General features: G+C 40.4%; 1 protein-coding gene across 3 annotated transcripts in view; it reads left to right on the forward strand.

The window, feature by feature from the left end:
• Nucleotides 1-572: 572 nt before the first annotated feature.
• LOC117559274 (phospholipid-transporting ATPase ABCA1-like) overlaps nt 573-26,048 on the forward strand; it is a 135,226-nt gene continuing 109,750 nt past the window's right edge. For 2 of the 3 annotated variants that reach the window (XM_034236066.1, XM_034235991.1), the window contains exons 1-11: nt 573-718; nt 7,688-7,817; nt 11,193-11,286; nt 11,636-11,777; nt 11,856-11,983; nt 14,737-14,864; nt 15,498-15,695; nt 17,852-17,938; nt 18,036-18,219; nt 24,564-24,706; nt 25,780-25,896. In XM_034236066.1, coding sequence (XP_034091957.1) covers nt 7,752-7,817; nt 11,193-11,286; nt 11,636-11,777; nt 11,856-11,983; nt 14,737-14,864; nt 15,498-15,695; nt 17,852-17,938; nt 18,036-18,219; nt 24,564-24,706; nt 25,780-25,896 — 1,287 coding nt within the window. In that variant the 5' untranslated portion in view covers nt 573-718; nt 7,688-7,751. The remainder of the gene's footprint in view (nt 719-7,687; nt 7,818-11,192; nt 11,287-11,635; nt 11,778-11,855; nt 11,984-14,736; nt 14,865-15,497; nt 15,696-17,851; nt 17,939-18,035; nt 18,220-24,563; nt 24,707-25,779; nt 25,897-26,048) is intronic. The other variant, XM_034236150.1, reaches the window with a different exon arrangement.

Raw genomic sequence — 26,048 nt, forward strand, 5'->3', positions numbered from 1 at the left:
ACAATGAAGTTGAATCTGAATCTGAATCTGAACATTGGCATTACATTAGAGCTCCTTTTAACAGCTTGGTAAATAAAATGTCAGAATATTGTAAAAAATGTCTATCCCAGTTTCTCAAAGACTAGGGTGATGTCTTTAAATGTCTTGATATAAGCATCCAGGCACAACAAGCACTTTTAAGATTAGTTGGCTATCAAAAATATTTTTATTTTTTATTAGAATTGTGGAAGAATGTTGCAAATGTGTCTTTCAGTGAATAAATTGACTTCCCATTTTGGCTCTGACCTCTTTAACTGACACTTCACTAACTAAGAGAAATAATGTACTTTATGTCTAATTAGCTCATGAATAATTTAAGCTGAGACAACAGGTGACTACATTTCAAAGTTCACGGCGACAGAACCAGGACAATTGTGCACGAAGCATGAATACAGAAACATGTAAAGTGATGTAGGCCGACGCTCCAAGAGTCAGACTGGAAGTGTGTCCTGCAGGCCTAAGCTTCAGGGAGCATCTCCTCCACTGGTGTGCTACCTGCTGCCGCGTCACTGTGGCTACAGTCACCACGACACGCAGGTCGTTTGCATACTTTATGACTCCAGGTGAAAGAGGATAGAGGCAGGGAGTGTGTGAGAGAAAGAGAAGGAGATGTGTGTGTTTAACTGCTCGTCTTCAGTCCCTGAGATGTTCTGATGGGTGAGGAGCTAACAGCTCAGAGGTAGGTTGTTTCTGTTTTCTACAGCAGGACACATGTTATGTAGCTTCCTGTTGTTGTTGTGTAGCTCGCTCTGGACTCCTGAGGCTACAGTAGCTGTGTGTCTCCTTCCATTCCTCTCTGCTTGCCTGTCTGTCTGTAACGGATCAAATAGAGCGCTTTGAGAAGTGCTTATCTTATTTCAGACCATTTAATAAACTCGTCTCCAGGCTTACAGCTGTTCAAAATGAAATAAGAAAAGCTGAGAAGGAAATGAAGGATTTGTTCTTAAATGCTATTTTGTCTATAGTTCACTTCATGTGAAATTTCAAACGTTGTACGGCTTGTTTGCTGAGTCACAAGGGGACATGCGTTGGACTTTAGCTCGATACATGATAATGATTTACTGAGCCTGATGTAAGCTGTAGTAAAAATGCAGTAACGCATGTTGTCTTCTTGAATGACATGTCCTAATGATTCATTAAGAGCTAACGTCATGCAATGTTTTTCTTTACCATTTTCATTTGTTTTTAATGAATGAGTAATTAGCTGCTCAAATTGATAGACAGTCTGCTGCTCAAATTGATAGACAGTCACTAAGTAGAAATGAGGTATATTACTTTTCTAAAACCCATTACCTGCAATATTATTTTTGACAGACTCTTATATCTCTCTGATTAAATGGGAGACAAAGGGTTAAACTAATGACAGAAGCTAACAACAATCAGTTGTATTAGCATTGCTAATTGTAGATACAGGTGTGAATAGTCACTGAATTTACCAACACTTCGAGTTTTCTTGAATTGAAGTTTAAGTATTTGGTTACTAATCCAGTTTGAAGAGGTATATTGCATTTGGCTACAATTCATATGGGAAGATGTCACATTTTATTAGCTCAGAAAATAAACTGTTAACTGAGTTCAAGCTGGCTAAAATCCGGTACATTTGTTTCTCTAATCCTTTTTCGTGTTGGTATCAGACTTCAAACAATTACTTTAGCATAATCTGCTGTACCCCCGGGGCAAAACAATATTTAAATCGGGAACAATAGAGAAAAATGTGTTTTGTAGCATTAAATCACAACCATTTATAATCATTGTAATCTTTGTGTGCTCTCCAATGAGGAAGTCACCATGGAGTAACGGTCTGCAGAGACTCATTATTCCTGTCTGATGTCAGGTCATTAGGTTTTTTATCGTGTGTCATATTGTGTAAGCAGACAGGCCATATTGCGTATATGTAAAAAGCATACTGTATCATGAACCAGGCTGGGTCTTTAGGGACTTAACACTCGCAGTAAATTCAGTGTAAGGGCGTGAGCCAATAGAGGGCTGCAGGAATGACTGTAAACCCTGTCATGACTCAGCATTATGAGTCCTTAAACCCTGTCATGACTCAGCATTATGAGTCCTTAAACCCTGTCATGACTCAGCATTATGAGTCCTTAAACCCTGTCATGACTCAGCATTATGAGTCCTTAAACCCTGTCATGACTCAGCATTGAGTCCTTAAACCCTGTCATGACTCAGCATTATGAGTCCTTAAACCCTGTCATGACTCAGCATTATGAGTCCTTAAACCCTGTCATGACTCAGCATTATGAGTCCTTAAACCCTGTCATGACTCAGCATTATGAGTCCTTAAACCCTGTCATGACTCAGCATTATGAGTCCTTAAACCCTGTCATGACTCAGCATTATGAGTCCTTAAACCCTGTCATGACTCAGCATTATGAGTCCTTAAACCCTATCATGACTCAGCATTATGAGTCCTTAAACCCTGTCATGACTCAGCATTGAGTCCTAAAACCCTGTCATGACTCAGCATTATGAGTCCTTAAACCCTGTCATGACTCAGCATTATGAGTCCTTAAACCCTGTCATGACTCAGCATTATGAGTCCTTAAACCCTGTCATGACTCAGCATTATGAGTCCTTAAACCCTGTCATGACTCAGCATTATGAGTCCTTAAACCCTGTCATGACTCAGTATTATGAGTCCTTAAACCCTGTCATGACTCAGCATTGAGTCCTAAAACCCTGTCATGACTCAGCATTATGAGTCCTTAAACCCTGTCATGACTCAGCATTATGAGTCCTTAAACCCTGTCATGACTCAGCATTATGAGTCCTTAAACCCTGTCATGACTCAGCATTATGAGTCCTTAAACCCTGTCATGACTCAGCATTATGAGTCCTTAAACCCTAATAGAGAGGCGAAGTCCCTCCCCTTCCGGTGGACCTCCATGGGACCTTATTTCGGAAAAGTTATGCATTGAAGTCAATGGAGAGAGAAAGATTATCTTTCGATCCCGTTTGAATTGTGCCACGAATTACACATGTGATGTTTGTCAATTTAAAAGATAATTTTACAAGTCAAAAAAAAAAAAATGTGTCGTAAAACTGTGAAGTAACACATTTGTTTGTGTGAACCGCTCAATGACCTACATCTCCCGTCTCGCACCACACACCAAGACGGCCGTCAGCACATTTCACTTCTTTCTTTCAGAATGAGGCAACAAGTATTAAACGAGGTGAAAATCGCTACAAGTCTGGGCATGTTGAGAGCTGTACATACACACAAGGGGAGTTAGTCGGTTCCGTAAGAGCCAGCATGCGGGACCGGGATTCTGGGATTTGTAGTCTTTCTAGTTGCGTATTTTTCATAGTCTTATATTTCAACAGTTTTACGACAAAATGTGACTTTTTTTGACATGGAAATTATTATTTAAGATTGACAAACATCATATGTGTAAATCGTGGCACAATTCAAACGGGATCGAAAGATAATCTTTCTCTCTCCATTGACTTCAATACATACTTTTTCCAAAATAATGTCCCATGAGTCTCACCGGAAGGGGAGGGACTTCGCCTCTATATGAGTTAGCTTTATGAGTCCTAAAACTGTGTCATGACCTGTCATTTTAAGTCCTAAAACAGTGATATGACTCAGCATTTTATCACTTCCTTTTCTCTCGCCTGGAGGTCAATGGTTTTCTGAATATGTTTTTGGTTGCGAAAAAAAAGTATCTTTATATAAATGTCATGATATTAGATTGTAGCAATGAATGGGAGCAGTAAGCATTGAGACTGAGTTACTTCCCCAGTGTTAAAGACTGGAGAAATTATCTTATGCTACCTTCACCCACCATTGTGAGTTCAATAGAAAAAAGGAACTGTTATCGTTGTTCAAAGCAACACATTTAATGCTATGGTCCAACTTCAGCCAGAGCTACAGGTATTGTTTCTTTTGTATTATACACAATATTTCAGAAATAGCTCAGTCCTCTTAATGTCTTTTTATTAGAGTGTTTAATCAGTTCACCTTATTGTTTCACAAAGAGCTAACGCAGCACGATCAGGGAACATGCTGCTGATTAAATTGTTCAGCAATTAAATCAGCAGCATGATCAGAGAAAAATACTCCATTGTAAAAAGTTGGTTAGAAGATGAAAGAAAAAGGAACAGCAGCCATTTTGGCCTTAAGAGTAAATATCTGTACTCTTGTACGCTGAAATAATGCACTTTGCTTTCGATGGTCCCCAAACAATTCTCATGCTTCAGCACTTATATTCTCTCGATATTTAGCTTTTTGGTATCAAGACACTATCTCGATATTACTCTCAGTCTCAATACTGAGAAAGCTGATTCCAGCCTGATGTCAACACTTTTGTGAAAAACAAGTTTTGATTATTCACCTAGTTGTAGATTGAAACTTTGATTTGGAAAACACTCTCCACAGTGTGTGTTCTCTGGAGAATTGTGTTCATGGTGTTTGGTAACAGCGCGGCTGCAATGCAAATCACAATCAGCCCCTCTCTTGTTGCTTGTTATCTCCTCTTTAGATGTGGAATTGAAAAAGAGTCCTTGAGCTGGGCTTTTCCACAGAACTCGCCCACACACACATATTTCTCAGATAAAAACATTTCTTGACGTATGGGTGGAGTATATTCTGGGAGATGTTGTTTACCCTTCATGCTTGACATTTTTTCGGAGTGGAGGTGGTTCCGAGCTGTCCTTCTCTGCACGTTACATGTTTCAAAAGACGACGCTTGAAAGCTGTGCACGGCAATGTAGCACACACTCAATTATACACGCGTCTGATGGAGTCGAGCGTTCGAGCGTGTAGAAGGCCTCTTTGTAAAGCCCATTTTCCCCTCGTACAACTCCATAACAACCATCTCCGTCCAGAAGTCTTGAGAGCCATGAATAGTGGAGAGAGTACTACAAGAAAAACTGTTGTGCAGGAGCTAGTATTATTATAACACATTCAACCTATAGCATGTATTCACAGCAGAGGATTCAAAGCAGTATGACTAAACAGCATTATGATATTTGTATTGCTTTAAAACCAAAACATCTATACTTGCCATAGTAACATGAACTACTTATCTTATTGATTTAACCGTTGTGTTTAGACACATATGTCACTAACATGTTTCCAGAATAAAGAACAGAGTTTTCTCTAGGTCTTGCACATAGACTGCAGTGTTTGTTAGTCCGATATCACAGATCTGCTGGAAGCTAGTAATATTGGAAAGAATCCTTACATCACGTTGTTAAAATAAGCCAATAAAACGTATATAATATAATTTATAATCCCCTAACATCAACAAGCCCTCCGGTCCCAGCACACAGTGGTTTAAAATGCTCTTAATATAAGAGTAATACTTTTGGGCGTAGTTATGTTTGTGACATAGATCGTCAAACGGATGTAGAGATAGTGAGAGACCTAGTTTCATCTCAAAAATATTCTCTAATAGATATTTAAATTGTCCTGAGCGTCTATTAAAGCACTTATTTTTCAGTTTGGAAGTGCAGTTAGCTCAACTTTCCCATGACAGTAAATAAAGCATCCATGGAGAAGCAGTAAATAATGCAAAGACACAGAGGGGAGATGTGCAGGAAGAGGAAATGGAGCGGTAAAAGGTGGCACATTTGTCAGGACGGCCCTGGGGCTAAAAAGCTCATCTGAGACCCCCGCACACACACACACACACACACACACACACACACACACACACACACACACACACACACACACACACACACACACACACACACACACACACACACACACACACACACAGGTGTTTAGACATAGCTAGGTAACACACCTTTATATTAACAATTATTACTTTGTCTTGTTTTGAGCATTTAAACAACCTCCTTGCATTTGTTTGTTGTCAGTCGTACTATTGGAGTATAATTTAGTATGTTTATATTTAAATGGCTGTTGTTGAAATAGGCAAAACTATTTATTTTACAACATACATGCATTACATTTTGTTATAAATGCGGAACATTTTAATGATATGTAACCCTTTTGTGTGACAGTTGCTCCATTTCAAAATAAAAAATTTTAAAAATGTATTTAAAAATAGAAAGTTAAAGGAAAAGTGTGAAATTAAATGGTACACTTAAACTGAATAGAATACAAATATTGTTAATAAATATAGGAAGTTAAGTGAACAATGTGTGTGTTCTACAATGTATGCAGTGGTGTATTGGTATTAAAGAAGAAACAAATGCTGAAGGGCACAGTTTGAGTGTTTAGCTGCTCATGGTCCAGTGTGATTTAAGTATAAACCATTTTTGTGTTTTCTAATGATTTAGAAACCCATTTTCAAAAGATACCCGTGCATGCATGACTCTAGAAATATAATCTGAAATACACTTACATTTAACAACATATATAATACATGACCATGTTTATTTGCATAATATTTAGTGTGGCTCGTTTTCTGAAGGTAATAACATACCATATAATAAATACATCCTGTTAATGGAAAGTAGAGAGAGCAGACTCGGAGAGCAGACCTCCGCCAAGGCCGTGTGCATTAGTGGGAATAGATGTGTGTGTTCTGGCAGATAAACAAACACATTGCACAACATAACCTCCTTGTCATAAGTAATAACCATTGCTGCAGTTATTCCTATTGCGTTTACACTCTTTCTATCACAAGTTTACTCGCGTCAATCGAATTAGACGTCTACTGTACACTGATACCAACAACCAACAAAGTTAACATTTTGCCGTGATTTAATTGTAATGCACGTATCGATAATGATGCTGAATTAACATCATACCAATAATACAGATCGGAAAAGCCATGAATTAACATTTCCAGCACAGGAAGTATGCAAAAAATAACTAGCTTTCTGAACATTAAAGCATGAAGACATGTCACAGTAGAGGCACTATCAACTTGAACATGAGCAGAATAGGGCCCCTTTAACTTCACATGTAATTGAGCAGCACAAATAACTCTTTGCGTCCCATGTGAACTCACCATTTAACCAAACTAAGCCCTAACTATCTGAATTATTACTTCAGCATTTAGAAAATGCACTTGCATGGTATATTGTTTGTCTTTTGTTATACTACTATTGTCTAAGGTTGCATGAACACATCAATGATTACAACCATAGTGGGTAATTCACAGAGAGAGAGGACACTCGCTAAGACTCCGTAACGCAGTAATGAACAGAGCTCCCTAACTGTATTCAGAGTCAGTTTTTAATAAAGGTCATACTTGATGTAGCAGTGTAAAAATGCCACAGCAGATCTCTTTGTTTATTGTCTGTGTCATCAGTGCTCAGTGGCTTATAAAATCTGCAATAAAGATTTGACAACTATCTCTCGTCCGTATGAACAGTGAGGTCTGTCTTTTGCTTCACCACAAACAGGCTGATTCATTAAAAGAGGATATGTAGTGCGTGACGCCCCTTTAAGAGGAAAATGATATATATTTTGTTTTTGGCCTAATCATGTAATGTGCAGTACATTAAATAAAACAAGCAAGTGCTCTTTAATAGGTGCACACAGGGAGCGTGCGCATGAGCCTCGCTGAGTGGAGGTGATAATAATTCTTGGAACAGGTGCTGCACCGAGAGCCCCGAGGCCCGGGAAGTGAATGATTAGTGGCACTCCCCCAAGATGCATTGCTCCTTCTGTATTAAAAAACCAAACTCTGCTTTTTATTCCCTGCAGGGTTTATTAAGTGGGCCAGTTGCCATAGCGACGCTTTGGCAGGATATTGCCAGGATAAGCTGTAATGGGTCTCCTGACGCAGTTCACTCTGCTGCTGTGGAAGAACTTCACTCTGCGGAAGAGACAAAAGGTACGCTCTGCAAATCAATGTGTGTGTGTATTGATATATAAATATATGTCTGCTCAGTGTGGTCAGTGTTATCAAGTTATTCATGAGTGCAGGGATTTACTACCAAACAGCCTCCTATAGCAGTAAGCTGCCTTCAGAGAACAATCTCTCCTTAATGCACACCAATTCCACGTGTCACCTTCAATTTGAGCAGATCTGTCTCTGCTGCACATTATGTCACATGGCCTGACTTCCTGCTCTAACAGCCAGTGTGGACTAATAGATGGAATAGGGAGGGATGACAGATGTTAAAACGCTTTGTTTGAAGGGCAAACACTGTCTCTGGTTCCTCTTACAAACTCCATGTCACTGCCACAACTCAGAAATGTTTGCTGAATGTGCAGAGTTTACAAAAATCATAGCAGACAATTAACAGATTATTCAACTGACACTGATGGTGCAAACTTCAACTCACTCTCTGCTCAGCTTTCATCATTTAAACTTGTTTAGTGCATATGCTGCTCCATCAACTTCAAGAGCTAACATGCAAACTGTTAATTCAACTGTCTTCAAGTGCTTCAAATATTCCTATCATATCATATTTGCACCTGTGATTTTTACACAGATGTGAAACTTTACTCCTCTTAGCAATGTTGGCTCAAAAGTCCACAGTTTACAACAATATTACCAGACAACAAGTTGTATTATTTACTCTTTAGCTTTCTTTGAAACTGCTGTTACACCTCACACACAAACTGACACTGACAGTACAATCATCAACTATCCCACCGCTAAACTTCAGATCAACTTTGACCTGCTTTTCCTCATTTTCACTGCTTTCAGTGCTCTTGCTTCACCAGCTTTACGTGCATACAAAAGTACATCTGACTTGTTTTATTTCAGGTTTACAATATCTGCAGTGTTTTCAGCAGTTATTTTCAGCCTAAGCAAGCACTTACACATTTGAGTTATGCACACTTAGCCTCTTATAGTTCAGGTTAGCGTCTCATCTTTGGATTATTTGGGACTCTTTTTATTTAAGCATCAGAAAACGTAGTAAATGCTTCAAATGAAAAAAGTATTTAAATATAAGAAGTTAAGGTTACAAGTGGGCATTTAAAAGATTAATTAATAACATACAATATATAAATAAGAAATTAAAATAAGAAGTTAAAGTAAGTCTGCAATAAAATATAATGAAATAATGATGTAAGCATAAGAAGTTGAAATCAAAATGTGCAATAAAAGATGACAAAAAGAATGAAAATATTCATATAAAAAAAGGAAGTTGGAGTAAAAATGTTGTATATAATTGTAGATAATATCATAGAATTTGTCAATTTACTTTTAAAGCTTAAACATTAATACTAGTGCCTTTATATGAATGCAAGCCTATGCAAACGTCATTGATGGAAAGAGAAAACTTTGCAAATGATATCCTAACTCTGCTGTTGAGCTCAAGTCTCCCATAATCCATTGCTGGTGATACACAATATGGTGATATATATGGCTTTATTGCAATCCTTGCCCCCCCCCCTCACGCTGGACATGAGGTCCCATGCTGGGGGAGATGTGTCACTGCTGCATTTCAACAAGTTGTCGCTGAGTCTCGTTATATGTGTGTGTCTGCTACAAAGAGCTGCAGTGTGTGTTTGATTTACAGCAGGAGCATCCTCCCACTGGCAGCGAACAAAAGACACCTTCACAACAAAATCTGCTTTCATCAAAGTTTCTAGGAATGACTCAGTGCAAAGTCTTTTGCTATTTCAGAACTTTGTATCTGGGAAATATTCTCCTTGTTAATTTGATCAACTAGCAGAAGGAACAGGGAGACTATGTGAGAGGGCAGTGGAGTTCATGTGCTCTGAATGTAGAATATTTGGACGACGTCGACATGAGATATCAGTATTAGACAAAACCAGTGGGAGTTACAAGGACAATGGAGCTTGTGGAGGGTTTGTGGAGGTTAATGACCAATTATATGAATGCCTCAGCAGGCATTTTAAGATTTTATAACAGGCATGAAACTGATTTTATGGTCCAGTATTTCACATAATTTCATAGGAGGAGATTATCTATTCATAAAGGAAGCTTGTGTCCGATGGCAGACGCTTGGGGAGGCAGTCTGAGAAAGTCTCCATGATCGCTGTGTTCCCTCTCCATGCCTTTCCCATGGAATACATTATAATTCACCCTCTCAGCTGAACTACAACTCCTCTCACACACACACACACACACACACACACACACACACACACACACACACACACACACACACACACACACACACACACACACACACACACACACACACACACACACACACACACACACACACGCACACGCACACGCACACACACTGCAGGGAATTAAAGGACTTGCAATTTGAAATTCTCTATCTGCTTTCTTTGAAATAGTTGAAAAGTAATTCTTGACACAATTGTAATACTAAGGCTTAATGCATGTTCAACTGAATAAAATCCCTCTTGTGCTGCAGTAACTGTAATTGATAACGTTGCCATGGAGCTGTGGTATTTTAAGCCATATGTGTTATTGTATTTTCTCACCTCCTCTTTAATTATGAAGACAGTGTAGCTGTTTCCTGCTGGACATGACGGCGCAGGGGATTGTAGAGAGCGTGCACGAAGAGAGGGCCAGCCCAGGTTAGCGTGTGGGGGCATAAAAGCCTGAGAGGTTAAACAAAGTGAAGGCAGGAGTAGCTGCAGCTTTGTCCTCCTGCTAGATATTTCCTCTCACTGAATTACGAAATGTACAATTGCTAGTTTTCCCTCCGCTTTCAGAGGAGCGCACTACCTTGACTCTTGCATAAAGAAACTGTTTCCACAGTGACGGATAAGTAGTCCAGTGGACCTCAGGAATACCTGATTCAGATACATGCTTAGCCCTCCCAACTCTTGGTGCTTTGTCTCCACAGAGCATCCATCAAGGCTGCAGGATTTCAAGAAAGAGGTCATTAAATTGTGCTTTCTCTTCACACATTTCTCCTGAGGAGGAAATACAAACCTAACACGTCACATGTTGCCTAAAGGCGTGGAAGTGGTTGTGTTAGAAGTGAAGAAGAGGTGCTAGGTGCTCTTCATCCGGGAGAAGATTAGATTCTTCTGCAGGAGACACTGACGGTTTCTCTATCAATCCAGGAAGAGCTGGAGTAAAAACATATAGAATAGAGCTTAGCAAAATCTCATGGATACACAGCATCTAACACTCATGGTACAATCTCCTTTGCTTTGACTTTACCAGTTTTTGTCACGCTGCTGCATGATGTCGCATTTTTAGGAATATACAATGCAAATGCTGTGAGCCATGATATGTTCCACTCATGTATTCCATAAACAAATAATGAAAATAAGCTTTTCTCTGTTCTCATGCATGCAGGTGCGTCTGGTGGTGGAAGTGATCTGGCCTCTGTTCCTCTTCTTCATCCTGGTTGGGGTGCGCTCCACCAACAAGCCTGTGTTTAAAGGACAATGTAAGTATGCACAACCTCTTAGTTGGGATGTGTGCTTGCATAATAACTATTACAATGTTTTGGAAAAGCATGACTTTGAAAATTGATGTGATTCACAATATTGAAGGGATTGATACATTTTTAATCATAATTTTCTTTTAAGAGCATCTGTACAAATAAAATATGTGTCTAAGTCTGTACAAAAACAAAAACAATTTCTCTGCAGCTTCACATAACTACTTCAAAATGATATTCAAACACATAATTAGCCTTTAACAAATACTGGGCATAATGGAATATTGCACTAGTCCATATTGTGAATTTGTGATATTCAGGAGAATATAATAATACAAACCGTGTCTTCCTGCAGGTCACTACCCAAACAAAGCCATGCCCTCGGCCGGCGTGCTGCCCTGGCTGCAGGGGATGATGTGCAACATCAACAACCCCTGTCTGAACTCCCCCACCCCGGGGGAGACACCGGGACAAGTCAACAACTTCAACAACTCCATGTACGCACAAGCTGCACATGAGGAGCAAACAGAATATGATGGTTGTTGTTTCTGATCAGTTTCTGGTGTTTTTTGCAGAGTTGCTGGGATGTTAGTGGAGCTGCAGACGCTGGTGGTGAACAGATCTATTCTCAGCAAGGCCCTGTTGCTGGCAGACGACCTGGAGCAGTGGGACTCCGTCTTGTCCCAGACCAACACTGCTGAGGGTAAGAACACCAAGGTCTTAATGCAGAGACCTTGCAATGGTACTCTATATGAAAAAAACTAGTTTAGAGTATAAGTCATAATCAGAGACGGGTGTATTGCCATATAGGATTCACATACAGTACAGGGGTGTGCATAATGCATACATAGATAGACACAGAAAGAGAAAATCAATTGTAAAATATGACAAAATAAATGGAAAACAATTGTGTGCAGTATTGGGTTTGAAAGTGGATAGCTGTGCAGATTTATAAAGAGGTAGCTTTGAAGAGAAATGTGCAAAGTATATTAAAATGAACAAGATTTGCTAACATGATTTGCATGAAGTATTTTAAATCACTTTCGCCACAAATGGAAATACAATGATGACTGAGCCTTTAACCCGCTGATGAAAGGACTTACATTTGCATTAGGCATACAGGACACAGGAGTTGTTTAAAGGAACTGGGTTTTTTATTTGTGCCAATTAAAAACAAGAATCATAGGCCTATAAAAGAGGTCATCAGAAAAAAACACTCAGACATATAACAGCGATTAAACAGGTGTTGACTGAACAAACCCACCTGCCAGAATGGTAAGCTAAGACAAACCAAATAGAAGAAAATAGGTAGTTAAGAGAAACAGAATACAAAAGGATTGGAAGCACATGGTTTGTCCCAAATTGGATCGAGTATATAGGAGTCCTCAGCCCTCAGCCCTCAGCCACGCCTTTTGCTGAACCAGGAAGTAACTTCCCCAAAGGACCACGGAAACGCATGTCTGTAGCCATCACAAAGTCCAAGTTTTCCATTCAGATAATCGCTGAATGAGGTAGCACAATGGAAGCTGAGTCTATAACCCACTGATCAAAGGCCTTACATTTGCAAAAGTTGGTATTATGATAATTGTACACATATAAAACCATGTATATAATCCAGGGGACAAAACAACACATTTAAAGCCACCCCGTTACACTTTGAGGGAATCCTTTTTGGCAGCACTCAAACACAATCATGGAAATGAGTCTTCTTCATGTACAAGTTTTATTGCCACTGTACTATATTCTTCCTCAGCAACAATCTGTGTGCTGCGTCTTTGTTACGTCCTCTCCATCAGTGAAAGTATCCCCTTCATGGTGATGACAAGTCTCAGGATTTGTTATTCCCCTTTATCCCTCAAAAACAATGGCGCGTGATTATTTATGATGCAATTTGCCTTGCAGACTGACACATCGTTTGTCTTGATAAGTTGCTGCTTTGCATTAGGCTCATTTAGCCTGATGATATTCAGATTTTCATACGCCACCTCATTTGCAAAAACACAAAGGCGGGAGGGGGCCTGCTGTTCAACAAACGGCTCGGGGGCCATTTGCATTTCGGGGTCGCCGGCTTGTAATATACAAGATTAAATCCATGAGAGATCTGAGCACGGGCATAATTAACGGGATTGGCTGAGAGCAGAAAGGTCATTAACAAGAATGAGACTGAGTGCTATCGAAACAACTGAAGGCAGAGGTGATGTTGTCGTCCATTTTTTATGTTACCAAAGGTTGATTGAAAGACTGAGGTGGTCACTTCAATCAGAAACAGCATGTTCCTCCTGCCGGATCTCACCTCATGCTGCTGCTGCTTTAAGGCTATTATAACACAAACAGCATCATTCATTCCACACAATGCTGAATGATTGTTGTTTTTAACAAACTCGTATCCTCATTGAACTCTGAGTCACCCAGTATCACATCCGCCCACATCCTGATAATTGACTACCTTGCATGTGTTACACTTGCAAAAGTGCTGATCTAATTCAATGATGTAACCCCTCCAGCATCTCTTTGTGAGTCTCTGAGAGCAGAACACACGTGTTGAAGAGATGCAGAGTGTGCACTTCTCAATGAGCAGTCTATAGGTGTGCAGCTAATCAGGAGAACATGTGTTTAACAATCAGCAGCATGTTTAGCAGCAAATGGTCTCCTCTGGCTCTCGTTCAGCTCGAGTATTCAACAGCATTTCACAAACCAACAATTTAATTAACAAAAAGCTTCATTCAAACTCAACTGCAAAGCAACATGTAAAACAAAACACTATATTTCCATAACGTGCATGCATGAAGAGGGTTCATTTCCATGAGTTTGGCCCTTGTTTCTTTCAGTTAGGATAACATTGCTGGGCAGCTGCACTGCAGTGATCCTGAAGACACGGACTTTTAATGTTTGCATTTCAGAATACATCCTGCTGTCCTATTAGCTCCACAGACACACTCTCTTCCATCGTTGACAGATGTCCATTAAGGCAAATGACACACTTCTTTGTGAACAGTACTGTGGAAGTCAAATGCAGGAGAATAGACAAAGAAGGGAGGCAGAGACATAAAGGCTGCAGGCTGCAACATATCTGCAGTGCAGATGGCGAGTGAGGAGCTAAAACATGGATGCAAGTATCAAAATAATGCTGCGTTTGAAAAAACTCTGAAATACAACACTTTTCTGCTAGGACACCGAGAGTCAAATCCATGTACCCTTGAGTTATTTCATGTCACACACAAATGGCAGCACATTTTAACCGTACAGCATCAACTTAACGGCAATAAAAAATATGTTTACATGTATTTAATAAAGAAATGCATAGTATATCATACAGTCAAACCTGTTTTGCATGTAAATGGATGTCAACAAATGCCAAAAGTTGGACATTTCAACTGAAACATTTAAGGAAGAACACTGCTGTTGTTTCAGAAAGTGCATTTCTGTAAAAGTCACAATTCTCCATCTTTGTTTCAGCTCGGCCAGTGATCCTGAGGAGCCTTCTGAGAGACAATGAAACCTTCTCCGCTCATCTGGAAGAGGACTTGTCGGTGCCTCCATCGGTCGTCCAAAGCCTCCTGAACGCTCAGATTAAACTCAACCCAGTGAGTATCATCTCGTGACTGCCTGCAAACAGCCTCCGATAAGAATCCCAGCTGCTTTGAAACATGATTTGATACCTCCTCGCGTAAATAACATCATTTACCAAAATGTTCAAAAGCGCAAATGTGCCAGGAGATTTGTGTTTGAGCGTTTAAAACGTCCCGGCCAAGAAGCGCTGCCTGTGGGACTGCTTGTCTTGACGGTTTATAATCAAAGCAGACGATGAAAAAAGGTTGTTTGAAGATGACTTCAGTAGGTAATGAATGAAATGAAGTCTTAACAGCAATAAGAGTGTCTTGTCTCTTAACGCTCCCCAATTGATGCAGGGTATGTACAGAGTGATATCAGATGAGCTGCAGGAAGGTAATTATGTTTCTCTGACATCGATAAGGATGCTCAAATACAATGTGCACTGATGAAAAGATCCATGCTGCTTCAAGATGTAGCGTGTGCACGGGAAGTCAAAGTTCCTCGTCTGTGTGTGTCGTTCTAAAAGTTTGTCGCGTATGTCAGTATTTATTAGAGGATGATAAAGTCAAAAGATTGATTTATATTCTATGTTGCATGCTAGGACACAACACATGATTAAATAGAATATGATCCAATGCTAAGTTCTGAGATTTTGTTTTTTTCAGATGATGAGCGCCCCGCGGCCCGGCGCCCTGCAGAGCGTCCTGTGTGAGGGGACAGATCTAGACGAGTACATCCAGTTTAGCACGGCGTCAGAGAAGGAGTCTTTCCAAAATGTCAGCTGCTTGCTCGATCCTCAGCAGCTGCTCAACGCTCAGAGAGTTCTGCTGACAAACCTGGACGAGAGGAACGTTTTCTCAGAGGTGAGACCACATCAACAAGTCGCAACTCTGAGATCTGGAGGAGCTTTAATAGTGACCGGGACACAATTAGTCTCCTTTTTTGGAGAGTGAATTCATTTGGGAGCGGTGTTAACATTAATTGGGGACACTGTAGGGTCTGCACCTAATTCCTGCTCTGCAAGGTCACCCACGTCTAATATACACTATATCTAGCCTCTTGATCCACTGTCAGCTTCCATTCCATTTCACAATCGCTTTTATCCGAAGCGACTTTCAATAAACACAATAAACCATAAAGATAACAACTCAAAACTAAAATAAACAAAGTGCTTGTGCATTAGGTTCAAATGAGCTAAACTCTAAGCTATCCAATAGAAGCACGTGTGCCGTGTTTTGAAAACCACTATTATACCTTTTTACTGTTATTTGTGATGCAGTTTTATTCCTAAACTATCATGACCTTTGTTCAGGGTTGATCAAAACATTTTAATCTTCAAGCTTCAGCTAGCCAGTCTGCCTTTACATTGATAGAAATGTCTTAAATGATTCACTGTGATATTGTCTGTCATATTTGTTTGCTACAATATGCACTGATCTCTCTGCCGGAGTTATGAGATATATTCTAAATTGAGAGATGAGTAATAGGAGTAAACACGGCTGCACAGAGGTAATTTCCAGCATGGATATTCCATCAGTTACGTCCTGTAAAATGAGACTCCGCAGCTTAATACAGTTTACAATTATTTGGGGAACGTTATCTGTTCTAACTATACAGTACGTCTCGCTTGGCCTGCAGTAAATTGAATTTCAAAGACAATGATTTTCTGTGCCAGACAATTGAGTAACCAATTTTAAAGTTACATTCTGCTTGTCAGGTTCAGTGACTTAGAGACATGAAGGAATATGTTCAAAGTAAAAAGCTGCTAAGCATCCCCTGTCAGGAAAAAAACTACATTTCATTGCTGCTCCATTATCTTAAATGCAGTTTCATTGTGACTGATAAATCATTTTCTGTACATAGCTTTTACATTTGTCATTGTCACGTGCACCGCCGTTTCTTCCAGTGATTTCAATCAGGAGGGAATTATTTATAAGTACCAATGTTTTGTTCAGTTCTTTTAAATCTGCAGCTTCCCTTTGGGATGATGAAAGCCTGCACTCTTCTTTGAGTTTATCTCTGAGAGGAAATATATGGGACAGCAAATCCCATAAATAAGTGATAAGGCAGGAAGTTGGTAGGGGAGAGCATTTGAACAATTTAAGCCCGCAGGCATTTTTTGGAGAGGAATAAAAAAATGCTCAGACAAGATATGAGGGGAGGCTCTTCAGCGCCGTGAGCAAATGGATGGAAGAGAACATCAAGGCTTCACACTTAAAGCCCGACGCTGCTGAGTGATTGTGATAGTGACAGAAACATAAAGGAAAGGACAAGAGAGGAAGTCAGGGTTTATCACCGCCACGTCTCTGTTTGTGTTTCTGGAAATCATTTCAGGAACACAATGCACGGGTAGGAAAGGTCAATCAAATGTCAAGGTGTGTTTTCTTTGTCTGGCTTTAATCTCCTTATTAACTCAACAAATATTACTATGAACAACTATCAAAACAAACGCAAAGGAGAGTTTGAACGGTGAAATATCTACCTCAGTTTATGGATGACTCAGCTGTTTTTCTGAGAACCCTCTGCTCCTCTTTACATGTGTTTTCCAAGTGTCATTTCATTTCCTGTAAGTGCATCCGCTACTAGTTCAACCCTTTTCCTGATGCATAAAAACTACGGCAGTTAAAAGGGCACGCCATTCGGTTCCTGTAATTGGACGCGTACTGTGTACCTGCAGAATGTCACAGTGACACACAGCGACGCTTAATGCAGTTTTTATTAACCAGAGCCAGGGATGACGATGTTAAAACACAATTTACAATTGGTATGCAGTTGTACACATTAGCACTGTCGTATAATGTCTCCGTCTAGATCTGTCCCAGCGAGAGGCTAAGGTTAGGACGCCACAGGTGATCTCAGGAAATGAAAAACGTGAATTCATGTGGATATTTTAACAGTAAATCTTGGCTGTACAACTCAGGAAATAATAAAGGAAACATTTTAAAAATGTCAAACGTTCTCAAATGCCTTGGATATTTCCTTTTTGGAGCTCCTGTATTGAGTGGTTTCCCTCCTTCAGGTGCCTGCAGCTCTGGATCTGAATGCAGCAGTCACCGCCTCCCTGTTGGGGAAAACCACTCGAGATGCATTACCAGTGTTTGAGGAGGTAAGTGTCCCTACACCTGACAGGAATCCATATTTTAAAGTATACCATGATGTGGCTTTTTCCCTGTATTTTCTAACTTTGACTCTCTTGTCTCCAGGTGGCTAGACTGCAGAGCTCCATGATCTTCCAGGCGGCCAGTGCATTGGATTTCCGAGCAGACATGATGGGCAGCATCAATATGCTCCTGTGTGGAAAGCAGCCTGACGTCAATATGAGCCGCAGCTCACCTCCACTGACGGACAACAAGGAGCCAGTCTCCATTGCTGCGGGAAACAGCTCTGGTGAGTGCTTCATAAAGGTGTCCCACTGTAATCATGTCTTAATCATGTTTCTGTATGCGGTCGTGGTAGGCAAGACTTGTTTTTGCAACCAGTAAAACAAGAAAACAATGTTTGTCAAGAAACCACGTGCTAACAATATAGAAGATTGCATCACACTCTCTTGTCACTCTCAAATATATAAAGTTTGTTTCTTGTAAAATAAAGACTTAAAATGTGATTTATTCTTGGAATAACCCCCCCTAGCTGGCTATCAATCTTAAATTGGCCTAGAATGGCTGTAATATGCCGCCATATTGAAGTGAAATTAAAGTTCTCTGCATTTCTGTGGGTTAGATAGGTTGTATATTTAATAAAATACTCATTTTATTTGATCGAGACCCCTGTAATCCCTTATAAAAGTGTGCTTGTGGGTAAGGAAACACACAATGGGTTGTGTTTTGATGAATCTGTGTTGCATGGCTCAGTCAGCTGTGACGCCTCACACACACACACACACACACACACACACACACACACACACACACACACACACACACACACACACACACACACACACACACACACACCTGTGGCACTGTTGGCGCTGAGCTGCACACTAACCGGCTCTGATGAGGAACACGGTAACAGGGCTGGCTTCAGTCACCCCCAATCAAATCAGATCCTCTCATTTCATCTAAAAGCTGGGCACCCCATATATTTGAAGTATTCCAGAACCACTTATCTATTGGAACCTGATAATAAGAACATATGGTAACCCAAACTCCCCTCAGAGGACAGATGGTGTCACTAAAACACTTTATTGACTTCTGAATTTGTATTTTACTCCATCCAGCAATTTTACTCACATAAAGTTCAGTAATACTTGAAACTGTCCTGCAGCTGTCTCCATTTCTCTCTCATTCTCCTGAACAAATGCTCTGTATAAACCTGTAAACATGGGATTAGGGATGCAACCATTTCAATTCAACTAAATCATTATAATTTGGTGTGAAAGTGCCAGCACAATGCATATATGATTTATAGGTAAATAAGTATCCTCTATTCAAATAAATGTCCATTTAGTTACATATTATTTATGTTTTTTTGTTGCTAACCTACACTGCAAATGAAAACATAGAAACAAATGTATCAAGACATACTCTAATTGTAACCTATTCAGTTTAATATAAATAAATACAATTCATGTTGATGCTGTATTGGTGCACATAATGCACATACTAGGGAATAAATAGTCAGGCAGATTTCATTTTAAAAAGTCAGAGTAAAATACAAGTATCAGAGTTGTTGTAGGTGTTGGTGGGGATGCTTTGAAAATCCATAAAATATTTTTATTTTCAGATCTTCAGTGCATCTTCCTGCAGCCTTGAGCTCATTAGAGACCGTGTGTTCCTGCTTCATTAAATGTCTGTTCTTTGGAGACAACTGCACAAAATTAGATTTTAATAAGCAGCTTATATTCCCGGGGAATATCGTGAACACAGCAAAGTGGAATTGCATGCTTGTGCCAGCCACAATTAGCACAAACACAGTGTCCTCCGTACAGAATAAGCACTAACGTCTCTGTTAGCATGCTAATGGCTGCTGTGGATACGCCGTGCCATTTCCTTCTGCCAGTCTGTGTACAGTTAAATGAATCTGGAGTATGCAGCATGTCTGCATAATGGCCAATTACAACTGCTTTTTGTGTGTGAAAGCACACTCGGAGGAATAGTAGAGGAGCCAACACTGAGTTTAGTTAATGGCTCAGCAATGTTCCCGTCCCAATTAATGGCTGACAGCAAAGTCTGCGTCGTTATCCAAAAACATAAATAACTGTTCATCCACTGCAGGAACTTTAACTTTTACACATGTGCAATAACAAGTCTCTGCAACAGCACACACTTACATTCATACACATGTCCGTGAAGTTAGATCTTAAGATTAGTGGGTTGGCTCATGTTGTCTACTTAAGTCGCTGTAGCTTTGCATGTAGCACTGAAGTAAAACGTTATCTTTGTTTGCTGCGGACTTCTTGATTGAAAGTGATTTAAACATCAAGTTCTGTCAAAATAAGCTTTCCTCTCTCATCCGTCCCCCGTGTGATTCTCCCTGACATTGTTCATAACTAATTATCTCGAGACTCGTGCTGTCATCCTCTGAGGATTAGCCCCCGGGCGTCTCTTCAAATAATTAGTAATGGGTACCCTTTATTTCTGGTTTAAGCCCCCCCTGTAATACACACTGAGGCAGATACCTGAGTGTGGAGCAGAGAGAAATGTCAGAGCGCCTCTCCGTCTCCTGAGAGGGACTGCCGTGACATTTATTCAACTTTATTTGACTTTGTTCAGGAATGCCGCTGACAGCACTTGATTTGTAGCTCTTGTAAGAAACTGCTCGATTGATTCGTGTGGTACTTCGATTCAGACTGACATGTCATTCTCATATAAATGTGTGTCTGTCTTGCATGAAATACCTGAAATATGAGTATCGTGAACCTCGAGTAATATCCTTTTCTGTGTGTGTGCAAATGTGAGTGTGTGTCGCCGTGATGCTGAATTGAGCCCGTCTCCAGGGTGCAACTCAAATTGATTAAATTTGCAGGTAAGTTGAGGGGGCTGACTCGAGGCTCCAAGCAATTATTTGACTGTGGCTAAAGCCTCTACACAGAACAGATTCTCTTGTTCCCTCGTTTTGAAAAAAAAGGCATAACTCTCCGTCACGTCTCCGTAGAGATTCAAACCGCTGTAATCTGATGCTCCCTTTAGCACACACAATATTAAAACCTGATATATCTCTCCCAGGATACAAGTGCTTGAGTGTTATCTATATTCATGCTCCATCACGGAGAAGAGTTTTTCATCTCTGAGCATTTTGGTTCTTAAAAAATCTCTCTCATAATCAAATAATTTGTATTAAATAAAGTAGCACACTCTTTTTTTTAAGTTGTCTTTCAGTATATCATGATTCCATTAAAAAACGGTTTTCAATGAAATACATACAGGAGCTGATTCAAATACAGTTGCAAGAAAAAGTATGTGATCCCTTTGGAATTACCTGGATTTCTGCATAAATTGGTCATAAAATGTGTTCTGGTCTTCATCTAAGTCACAACAATAGACAAACACAGTCTGCTTAAACTAATACCACACAAACAATTATATGTTTTCATGTTTTTATTGAACACACCATGTCAACATTCACAGTGCAGGGTGGAAAAAGTATGTGAACCCCTAGGCTAAAGACTTCTTCAAGAGCTAATTGGAGTCAGGAGTCAGCCAACCTGGAGTCCAATCAATGAGACGAGATTGGAGGTGTTGGTTAAAGCTGCCCTGCCCTATAAAAAATACACACCAGTTTTGAATTTGCTATTCTTAAGAAGCATTGCCAGATGTGAACCATGCCTCCCACAAAATAGCTCTCAGAAGACCTACGATTAAGAATTGTTGACTTGCATAAAGCTGGAAAGGGTTAGAAAAGTATCTCTAAAAGCCTTGATGTTCATCAGTCCACGGTAAAACAAATTGTCTATAAATGGAGAAAGTTCAGCACCGTTGCTACTCTCCCTAGGAGTGGCCGTCCTGTAAAGATGACTGCAAGAGCACAGCGCAGAATGCTCAATGAGGTGAAGAAGAATCCTAGAGTGTCAGCTAGAGACTTAAAGAAATCTCTGGCACATGCTAACATCTCTGTTGACGAATCTACGATACGTAAAACACTGAACAAGAATGGAGTTCATGGGAGGACACCACGGAGGAAGCCACTGCTGTCCAGAAAAAACATTGCTGCACGTTTGAAGTTTGCAAAAGAGCACCTGGATGTTCCACAGCACTACTGGCAACATATTCTGTGGACAGATGAAACCAAAGTTGAGTTGTTTGGAAGGAACACACAACGCTATGTGTGGAGAATCCAAAGGGTTTTTCTTGCAACTGTATCTCCTCCACTCCACTGTATACTAGTGAAGTCGATAATGATTATCTTAGCCTACCACGGTATGCACTAGCCAATAGAAGCGCAAGTGTTACATAGTGATGTCACTATGTTTCGGAAGTAAACAGATAATTCTAATGCAGGCGTTTGGGGGGGGGGGGGGGGGGAGTGTGTTTGAGAGAAACTCCCTCTGGATGGAAAACAGGGATTAAAGCCTTTTCAAAACATTTAGATAACATATATACAACGCTGGAGGAAACACCCCAACTTTATGATTTGAAATGCATAATATAAAATTATCTCCAATTAATTTCATGTGTAATTTGTTCCTAAATCCTCCAAATATTAACCCAAATAATTTCTGTTTGTAAAAAGTCCCATATTTTGCAAAAAAAATACAAAATCTGGAAAGAAACTACAAAAGACTAGCATCATCTCAAAACAGGTTTTTTCCTCTAATTATTTGTGGCCCAATGTATCTGTTCACCACATGGCAGGTCCAATTTAAGATTGACATGCATGCCACAGTTTACAGATATCTAATACATTCAAAGCGTTTTCTTGAATGTTCAACACAAAATATCTAAGAAACAGCAGCGTGCTGACTACAGGAAGTGACATCAGTGTAGTGTGTGTGCAGGGAACAGCTGGCCACACGAAGACTAAGGGCCGGCAAGTAGCTACACACACACACACACACACACACACACACACACCCCTCCCAGGAGCACCTGGGAAAATGGCCTGGAGGCAGAGAGGCTAACGTTTAATTGCAGTGAAAATGGCCACTAAAACCTCCCTGATGGGGCGATGGAGGAGGAGAGGAGGAGGAGGGGAGGAGGAGGAGAGGAGGAGGAGGAGGAGGAGGAGGAGGAGGAGGAGGAGGAGGAGGGGGGAGGAGGAGGAGGAGGAGGGTTGTGGTCTAACAGGGAAACATGGAAAGTGCTGATGTCATGACAAAGTGAGATAAGAAGCAGACGTATTGACTGGCAGACGTCGACTCTCTGCACTCATCAATTGTCTGATGAAGTACCGCGCTGCAGGAATCCTATATCCTCAACAAGCTGGAGTACTGCAGGCGGCATCCTCGCAGTGCAGAGACTCCTGTCCCCTGAACGCACCGTGCAATATTAACGCTGCAGATATGTTACATTAGTAATGATCCAAAGCTGCTGAGCACATTGACTTCTCTCTTGTCCTCAGCTCTGAACTCTAGGCCTGTTTCCACATGGTGTGTCAATAAATCAACTGAAATGCAGTGAGGTGGCAGCAACTGTCCACTTCATGAGAGTGAAGTCCATTTATAAACCAGGAACACATCTTGAAAAATAGAAGCAATGGCATGTTAATGGGGCCTATTCTGCTTTTTCTGGTTTTCCCTTTCCTGTAGTGTGTGAACAATAGGTTTGTGTGCATGTACATGGTCTGCAAAGGACCAGAGGACCAACTATAACGGCCCGTCCACACAGCGGCGTGCGTTGAAAGCTTCACCATTCACTTTGAATGGGGTGACGTCACTTTTTGCCGAACTGCATTGTGGGAAGCGACGCGGAGCTTTGCTGGCGTGGCTCGCGGGAAAAGTTGAGCAATGTTCAACTTTTGAAGCCTCGGCAGAAGCGTCAGCCAATCGAATTGTATGCCAGTACAAGCTCTAGCCAATCAAACCGCTGCTTGTGTGTCAGGGGCGGGAGATTCATGTGATTGGTTGTTGGTCGAGTTTCAGACACGTCCGCCGGCAAACTTCAACGCACGCCGCTGTGTGGACGGGCCGTTACTCATACAAGTACAATTTAATATAAGTAGAGAGTTGTTGATGCATAAATGTTGGTGTTATAAAGTCTGGTTAATATGCTGTGAGTTATTAAAACATATTTAGTTTGACAGCTGTATTTCTTGCAGCTTTTCTGTAGCATATACATCATATTTATGATAGTTGTGCATATATACCCCCAGAAATCCCATCATCATATTTATTCTGAAGTGCAGTGATTGCATGAATACAGTGTAAACTTGTTTCATGCAGTTATTATTTTCTGGCACTGTATTACAGTGTGTTACCTAGCAGCCTCTCTTTATGCATGCGATGTGTTTCTGCTGTGGGAAAAACATGCGCACTTTGATGATACAGATATTATTTAACAAATTATTAACATTATGTTTCTGGAGGCAGAAGATCGAGGTCTTTAAATTATGTAAAATAAATGTCTGGTTTAGTAATAAATAAGTTATTAAATGCATGTTTTATTTCTTTCTATGTTCATATTTGCTTAGTACTGTAGGTTCAGAAGGAGTATGGTAAGGGGGTCTCACATGAATTTCAGCCTCATGTTTTCTTCTGCAAATTCACGGTGCAGATCAAACGGCTTATTTCTTTCCTCCTTCAGACGAACAGTTAGCACGCAGGATTCTTGACTTTCTCTTCCTCTCTTCTCTAGCAGACGCTTTCTGTCAGACGCTGGTCGAGACCCTGGAAGAAACACCTGGCCTGCGCTACATCTGGACCACCTTCAGGCCGCTGCTGCAGGGGAAGGTCCTCTACACCCCCGACACCCCCGCTGCACACCTCCTGGTGAAAGAGGTACCAAACATTACTCATAATGAAAGAATGACAGGCACACTTACTTTATCAGTTTGAATGGGTTCTTTATCCCAGGGGGAAATTGGGTTTCATGACAGTTGCTTCATTTAACAATACAAATACAATCATTTATATGAATATAAGAAGTTAGAGTCAAATGTGCAATAAAAGGATAACAAAACAACAATGTCTATTCAAATTAAAATGTACAATAAAAGATCAAATAAAATGAAATTAATTATATAAACATAAGAATGTAAGATACAAATAATTATACATATTCGTATAGAAATTTAAAGTAAAAATACAAATTAAAGAGATGAAGTAAAAATACAGTAAGAAGCATTTAATTAATTATGAGAAGTTTAAATGTTCACAAAAAAAAAAGTAATATAGAAATATCTCTTAGGATTGAAGGATTCATTGTGAATATCACGGTTAAAGAAGGTTTTTAGCAGCTGATGGTGGAGTGAGTCCCAGTTTACTCGCACTTGATAAATATGTGGACAGGCTGCTTGTGCTTCAAATGAGTACATTGAGTTGATATATCTAATACTCTTCTGTAAACAGGATCAGTAATTGTGTGAAGAGCCTCCTGTGCGATAATACAAACTCTGGATGTCACACAGTCAGCTACCACCTGTGGTACATGTGAATAAATAAGAATAAAGCGGTGCAATAGTTAGTCAGGAGCCTGTTGTGTGCTGGATGTAATGCATGACATGACATTCCTCCAAGATATTAGCATCATTTTGATAACTGCAGGAGCAAAACAAACACCCGGCAGTGGAGAGGATTTGTTTTCAGAATGCATAATGAGAAGGAGAGAAATGCTCACAGCGAGGGGCCCAGTGCTGGAGCAGGGGCCCTTCACACCTCACACACACACTGTTTACAAGTCAGTGTTCAGGGGTAAATAAGCTCATTTACATTCCTCAGCATGGGGAGGGGGGGGGGGGTTGTTACAGCGAGCTCCTCAGGGATGATACTCTCAGCCTATTGAAGAGGCTCAGTGTGTGTTCACTCAGAGGAAGGTGAGATTATTTATTGTTAAATATTGTTTTTTGTTTCAGGCAAACAGCACATTCAACGCCTTGGCCCAGCTGAGAGAGCTCGCTGAGTCCTGGGAGGAAGTCGGGCCCCGGCTCTACAACTTCCTGCAGAACAGCTCTCAAGTCAACACAATACGGGTGAGTCTTTAATCACATAAGCACACATCATCTTTTTTTATTTTCTGTACTTGTAGGTACAAGTTCAGAGAATAATAAGCAGGAATCGGCAGGAAAGAAATCAAAACGTATTAAAACGGCGCCGTAGAATCCAACATTTTGGGGGACATTTT

The sequence above is a fragment of the Gymnodraco acuticeps genome, unplaced genomic scaffold (genome assembly GCF_902827175.1).
Source record: "Gymnodraco acuticeps unplaced genomic scaffold, fGymAcu1.1, whole genome shotgun sequence".
In the NCBI taxonomy this organism is placed as follows: domain Eukaryota; kingdom Metazoa; phylum Chordata; class Actinopteri; order Perciformes; family Bathydraconidae; genus Gymnodraco; species Gymnodraco acuticeps.